The 7451-nt window shown below is 44.9% G+C and overlaps 1 protein-coding gene across 1 annotated transcript; it reads left to right on the forward strand.

The window, feature by feature from the left end:
- The first annotated feature begins 5121 nt into the window (after positions 1-5121).
- LOC139372364 (receptor-transporting protein 3-like) lies at positions 5122-7125 on the forward strand. Its single transcript, XM_071112079.1, has 3 exons — positions 5122-5231; positions 5512-5677; positions 6783-7125. The coding sequence occupies exons 2-3, from the start codon at positions 5517-5519 to the stop codon at positions 7123-7125; spliced, it is 504 nt and encodes a 167-aa protein (XP_070968180.1). The 5' UTR covers positions 5122-5231; positions 5512-5516.
- Positions 7126-7451: the final 326 nt, after the last annotated feature.

The raw sequence follows: 7451 nt of genomic DNA on the forward strand, positions 1-7451 counted from the left end.
CTCACCTCCTCCCTGTAGGCCGTCTCGTCGTTGTTGGTAATCAAGCCTACCACTGTTGTGTCGTCCGCAAACTTGATGATTGAGTTGGAGGCGTGCGTGGCCACGCAGTCATGGGTGAACAGGGAGTACAGGAGAGGGCTCAGAACGCACCCTTGTGGGGCCCCAGTGTTGAGGATCAGCGGGGAGGAGATGTTGTTGCCTACCCTCACCACCTGGGGGCGGCCCGTCAGGAAGTCCAGTACTCAGTTGCACAGGGCGGGGTCGAGACCCAGGGTCTCGAGCTTGATGACGAGCTTGGAGGGTACTATGGTGTTGAATGCCGAGCTGTAGTCATTGAACAGCATTCTCACATAGGTATTCCTCTTGTCCAGATGGGTTAGGGTAGTGTGCAGTGTGGTTGAGATTGCATCGTCTGTGGACCTATTTGGGCGGTAAGCAAATTGGAGTGGGTCTAGGGTGTCAGGTAGGGTGGAGGTGATATGGTCCTTGACTAGTCTCTCAAAGCACTTCATGATGACGGAAGTGAGTGCTACGGGGCGGTAGTCGTTTAGCTCAGTTACCTTAGCTTTCTTGGGAACAGGAACAATGGTGGCCCTCTTGAAGCATGTGGGAACAGCAGACTGGTATAGGGATTGATTGAATATGTTCGTAAACACACCCGCCAGCTGGTCTGCGCATGCTCTGAGGGCGCGGCTGGGGATGCCGTCTGGGCCTGCAGCCTTGCGAGGGTTAACACGTTTAAATGTCTTACTCACCTCGGCTGCAGTGAAGGAGAGACCGCATGTTTTCGTTGCAGGCCGTGTCAGTGGCACTGTATTGTCCTCAAAGCGGGCAAAAAAGTTATTTAGTCTGCCTGGGAGCAAGACATCCTGGTCCGTGACTGGGCTGGATTTCTTCCCGTAGTCCGTGATTGACTGTAGACCCTGCCACATGCCTCTTGTGTCTGAGCCGTTCAATTGAGATTCTACTTTGTCTCTGTACTGACGCTTAGCTTGTTTGATAGCCTTGTGGAGGGAATAGCTGCACTGTTTGTATTCGGTCATGTTACCAGACACCTTGCCCTGATTAAAAGCAGTGGTTCGCGCTTTCAGTTTCACACGAATGCTGCCATCAATCCATGGTTTCTGGTTAGGGAATGTTTTAATCGTTGCTATGGGAACGACATCTTCAACGCACGTTCTAATGAACTCGCACACCGAATCAGCGTATTCGTCAATATTGTTATCTGACGCAATACGAAACATGTCCCAGTCCACGTGATGGAAGCAGTCTTGGAGTGTGGAATCAGCTTGGTCGGACCAGCGTTGGACAGACCTCAGCGTGGGAGCTTCTTGTTTTAGTTTCTGTCTGTAGGCAGGGATCAACAAAATGGAGTCGTGGTCAGCTTTTCCGAAAGGGGGGCGGGGCAGGGCCTTATATGCGTCGCGGAAGTTAGAGTAACAATGATCCAAGATCTTTCCACCCCTGGTTGCGCAATCGATATGCTGATAAAATTTAGGGAGTCTTGTTTTCAGATTAGCCTTGTTAAAATCCCCAGCTACAATGAATGCAGCCTCCGGATAAATGGTTTCCAGTTTGCAAAGAGTCAAATAAAGTTCATTCAGAGCCATCGATGTGTCTGCTTGGGGGGGGATATATATGGCTGTGATTATAATCGAAGAGAATTATCTTGGTAGATAATGCGGTCTACATTTGATTGTGAGGAATTCTAAATCAGGTGAACAAAAGGATTTGAGTTCCTGTATGTTTCTTTCATCACACCATGTCACGTTAGCCATAAGGCATACGCCCCCGCCCCTCTTCTTACCAGAAAGATGTTTGTTTCTGTCTGCGCGATGCGTGGAGAAACCCGTTGGCTGCACCGCCTCGGATAGCGTCTCTCCAGTGAGCCACGTTTCCGTGAAGCAAAGAACGTTACAGTCTCTGATGTCCCTCTGGAACGCTACCCTTGCTCGGATTTCATCAACCTTGTTGTCAAGAGACTGGACAGTGGCAAGAAGAATGCTAGGGAGTGGTGCACGGTGTGCCCGTCTCCGGAGTCTGACCAGAAGACCGCCTCGTTTCCCTCTTTTTCTGAGTCGTTTTTTTGGGTCGCTGCATGGGATCCGCTCCGTTGTCCTGTTTGTAAGGCAGAACACAGGATCCGCGTCGCGAAAAACATATTCTTGGTCGTACTGATGGTGAGTTGACGCTGATCTTATATTCAGTAGTTCTTCTCGACTGTATGTAATGAAACCTAAGATGACCTGGGGTACTAATGTAAGAAATAACACGTAAAAAAACAGCTAACGGATAATTTAAAATACTAATTGCATAAACAAGGTAACGGGAATATAGTCCAGTAATAAACCAACCTCATTAGAACAACATATGTTATGATTATGCTATCATAATCATTCCATAAACTCAGGTGATCTTAAATTCACCAATGTGAAAAATTGTTCTTAAGACTTTTGGAGACTATAGTGGTTGTTTGGAAATTGTATTTCTGGCGTTATGTGGGCGAGTGGGAATTTGAACTGGTGAACTTCTGGTCCAGGCTTCCCCTTCCTCAAACAGGAAAAAACTAAATGTTCATTGTTTTTCAGCTTACAATAATAAATACTGAACACTTATATTATGAATAAGAACGATCAATTGTTCCTCTCCTTTACATACTATTGTTCCACAGCTTTGGTGCAGAGCAACTTACAGTAGTGAGTGCATATATTTTTGTATTTTTTCATACTGGTTCCCCGTGGGTATTGAACCCACAACCTGCCATTGCAAGTGCTCTACCTACTGAGCCACATGGATAAACATGTATGACAAATGCCATTTTGACTCACTGAATCATTTTGCTTATTACTGCAGTGGTTTTCAACATGGGGTTGGTGTTCCCACATATCAGTGTTCCCCTGTGGGTACTTGGCCCAGGCCTATCCACCTGGGATACTTGGTAAGACTCATAGGAACATAGGCGTACTGTTAAACTGGACATGAGAAGGTACTTCAGGAAGTATACTCTGAGGCAGAGCAAGATGTTATTAGGGGTACAGAAAAACTATTTACAGAACAAAATCTTAACTGTCATTCCTATCTTACCTCAGAAATCAAAGACAAGGGCAACTACTACCGCGCCTGCTATTACTATCTGCCTGCTTCTTGTTTTGGTCCTTGTTTTCCTGAATAAAGTGAACATAAATACTATGTTGTATAGTAGTCCAATCTACACTGAACTATAGCCATGCATCATGTAAAGTGTTTTCAGGAGCTGAAATAAAACATCCCAGAAATTGTCCAAACGCACAAAAAGCTTATTTCTCTCAAATTTGACGCACAAATTTATTTACATCTTTGTTAGTGAGCATTTCTTCTTTGCCAAGATAATCCATCCACCTAACAGGTGTGGCACATCAAGAAGCTGATTAAACACAGGTGCACATTTTGCTGGGGACAATAAAAGGCCACCGTAAAATGTGCAGTTTTGTCATACAACACTATACCACAGATGCAATTGGCATGCTGACTGCAGGAATTTCCACCAGAGCTGTTACCAGAGAATTTCATGTTCATTTCTCTATCATAAGCCACCTCCAAAGCTGTTTTAGAAAATTTGGCAGTACGCCCAACCGGCCTCATAACTGCTACATGTATGGCGTTGTGTGGACGAGCGGTTTGTTCATGTCAACATTGGGAACAGAGTGCCCCATGGTAGCGGTGGGGTTATGATATGGGCAGGCATAAGCTACGAACAACGAACACAATTCTATTTTATCAATGGCAATTGGAATGCACAGAGATACTTTGACGAGATCCTTAGGCCCACTGTTGTGCCATTCATCCGCCACCATCACCTTGTGTTTCAGCATGATAATGCACGGCCCCATGTCGCAAGGATCTGTACACAATTCTTGGAAGCTGAAAAAATCCCAGTTCTTCCATGGCCTGCATACTCACCAGACATGTCACCCATTGAGCATGTTTGGGACGCTCTGGATCGACGTGTACGACAGCTTGCTCCAGTTCCCGCCAAGTCTGGTGATCAGACCAGATACTGATTGGTATTTTGAATCCACACACCCTTTTTTAAAGGTATCTATGACCAACAAATGCATATCTATATTACCAGTCATGTGAAATCCATCGATTAGGCCATAATTAATTTAATTGACTGATTTCCTTATATGAACTGTAACTCAGTAAAGTCTTTGAAATTGTTGCATGTTGCATTTATTTGTTAGTTCAGTATATATAAAAACACACCATGGTTCACAGAAAAGTTATAGTTGTTTCTTGACCATTGTAACTGAAACATTATAGTAACTTTATTGTTACCCATAAATTATTTGAATAACACACTAAACCAACAGTTAAGTCTACTTAGAGATTACTTTATCATCTAGGAGCCTTATTTTATAATCATTTTATGTTGGGCCTACAATTATCTGTATCCAGCAAATGTTCAACTGATAAAAAATGGCAGTGGTCAGGATCATGCTTGTCTTTATGGCCTAACTGTCAGTGAACATGACAGAATGGGGCAGAGCCTTTGCATGTATTTCTATTTACTATGGATCCACATTCGCTGCTGCCTTGGCAGCTACTCTTCCTGGGGTCCAGCAAAATTAAGGCAGTTTATACCATTTTAAAAACACTACAATACATTCACAGATTTCACAACACACTGTGTGCCCTCAGGCCCCTACTCCACCACTACCACATATCTACAGTACTAAATCCATGTGTATGTGTGTGTATAGTGCGTATGTTATTGTGTGTGCATGCATGTGTCTACACCTATGTTTGTGTTGCTTCAACCTTCCTGCTGTTCCATAAGGTGTTTTTTTAAATCAGATTTTTAAATCTAAATTTACTGCTTGCATCAGTTACTTGATGTGGAATAGAGTTCCATATAGTCATGGCTCTATTTAAGTAACAGTTCCGTTTCTGGGGTTTGTAAAAAATATTGTCTCTCGAGTGCTGGTCGTCAGTTGCGCTCAGTGACAATGGAAGACAGGGTACAGTGGGCAGCATGCCAAGAACTTGGCCAGCAAAATGTGAAAGTAGACGGTGAGTTTCGGTTTCCAAATCGCAACGTCAGGCAGGGCAATAGTACCCTGGACCGCGTACACATCCTCAGCGAAAGAAGCCGTTAAATTTCAGTTTCCAAATCCCAACGTCAAGGCCATAGCACCCGGGAACATATAAATATTCCCAGCTCATACCGAGCAATATAACAACACCAACAGGTAATTTGTTCTTCAATAGCATTTTGTTATTTTGTTCTTCAACATTCTTTAGCATTTGTTCTTCAACATTGAGAACCATGAATACAGGTACGTACTGTAGGCAATACTTTTAATTTATTTTGTTTATTTTATCCTATATAGTTTTTGCTTGTTTATTTACATAATGGCAGTAGGCCTAGGCATTTGTATGTGCATTCATCTGTAAAGCCCCATCTGCACTTTCTGACCAGTCCTGATCTGTGTGTGTGTGTGTGTGTGTGTGCGTGTTTGTGTTGCGCAGACTGGATGCCCACCCGGTGGTCAGAGTGTTTTGAGGAGATGTTGGATGAGGAGCTGGGCAGCAGTGACCAGTGGGCTTTCCACTTCAACTACGGCCTGACAGAAACACTCACCAAGGAGGAGAGGAGGAGAAGATGGCGGGTGTACAGCCACTGTGCCAACGGACAGTACGTTTTTCCCTTACTATAATTATAATTATAATAGGCCTGTGATTTGCCCATAGAGAATGATAGAAGCCTCTAGATGCCAAAATGCCCCATTAGCATGGGCAGCGCCATTGAGGGCTTCCCTAATTTTAATCTAGTCAACTGGGTGGGGCTTCCAACTTCATTGGCTGATCCCTCCTGGTGACCCTGTTGTAGAGCCCTGCACGTGCATGAATTTTAAGCCCGATCCCTACCCATGCCTGTGACATTCAGGCCCTGCCCTACGCAGTCCCGATTGCTTTTGACAAATTTAAAGCCCAGCCCTGCCCGAAACCCGAAATACAGAGATAACTTCCACCATTAGTCATTCCATTAGCTGCTCCTCTATGTCTGTCGCTCGCTCCCTCCGCACAGGCAGGTCGCTCTGCATGCACTCTGCTCATGGCGGCTCTGGTGCGTTTGTAAATTCACACTGGCTATCTACTCCGATTTCAGAGCACCCTGGTCTGAATGTACCAGAGCGCAGAATAATTGATGAATTTAGGAAGCGCAACACCTGAATATGACTGGTGTCATTAAACATCGGCAAAAAAACATAATTAAATTGTTGCCAGCAGCACAGTTACAGTCACTAATGCTCTAGATAACATGAAAGCTTAACCAGCTCTGCTAGGCGAGTAAAATAGCCAGTGTTCTCTCATTTGTGTCTGGAAGTAGCTAGCAAGGTAGACACATTTTGCTCGTTAGCTTGGGGGTTTGACTGCGGTTGTGAGGTCAGAACGCTCGAATGAACCCTTCTCCTCGTCCAGAGCGTCCAGTGTGTGCTCTGAACGCTCTGAGAGCAAAAAGTTCAGAATTGACTAACAGACAATCTGACAACTCTAACACAGTTACAAAGATGAGCCCTCTATCAATCTCTATGGATTTGCCCTGACTTGGCTCCACAAAGAGCTCAGCAGCTCACAGATTTAGAAGATTGGCACTGCAGCACCACAATGTGGAAACAAACCACTTGTCTTCAACTCCTTCTGTTGACTTGGACATGATGGAACTCCATGCCAATAGATATGCTCTCATTGTAATGCTCCCTCCTTCTCTCTCTCCCCCCTCTAACTCTCTCCCTCAGGTTCCAGTGTGGTGAGTGTTCTAAGACATGGCCGTCGGCACGGGTGGTGGTAGTGTTCCGTTATCGGCTGTGGGATGAGACAGGCCGGGGGACCGTCCTGATGCGGCCTTTCGGCCAGGCATGCAGACGCTGCCGGGAAGAGTTTGAACTTCCAGGCTTTTCAAAGAATGAGGTGGAAGAGGCACTGCTCCGGCTGTTTGTAAAGATTAGGAAGAACTGCTATGGAGAGGAGGAGGAGGAAGAGGAGGAAGGGTCAGAAGGATCAGAGAAGGTGTGGAAGAGGCCCCATGAGAAAGCCCTGTGTGAGGCCTGCAGACTGGGCATCTGCTGTCAAGAACAGTAGAGGAGAGAGGGGGGAGGGAGGGGCACATAGCCTAATGTTGTCTAGAATTCGTTGTAAAAATATTAAAAACAGCGCTATCTATAATGTTGTGCTATGGACTTTAGAGTTGTGCAATAAACATGTATTATGTGTAATAAACAAAATCGGAAGACTTTCATGTGCTTTGAGTGTTTTTTTTACTTCTACAGTTTTCACATTTGAACGATTTGGAAAAGTTTGAGGCATTTTTTAAAACAACTTTTCTACCCATCTCTGATAAAGGAAGACAAGGAGACAGAGACATGTATTGAACAATCAGGTGGAAATGGCCAGCGACAGCTTGTGCT

This window comes from Oncorhynchus clarkii, chromosome 18, assembly GCF_045791955.1.
Source record: "Oncorhynchus clarkii lewisi isolate Uvic-CL-2024 chromosome 18, UVic_Ocla_1.0, whole genome shotgun sequence".
Taxonomy (NCBI): Eukaryota; Metazoa; Chordata; class Actinopteri; order Salmoniformes; family Salmonidae; genus Oncorhynchus; species Oncorhynchus clarkii.

Excerpts from the sequence above, each read along its gene's own strand:
- LOC139372364 (XM_071112079.1), top strand. The coding sequence starts at position 5,517 with ATGCCCACCCGGTGGTCAGAGTGTTTTGAGGAGATGTTGGATGAGGAG. Across the intron at positions 5,678-6,782 it reads AGCCACTGTGCCAACGGACA|GTTCCAGTGTGGTGAGTGTT; the intron begins GTACGTTTTTCC and ends TCTCTCCCTCAG.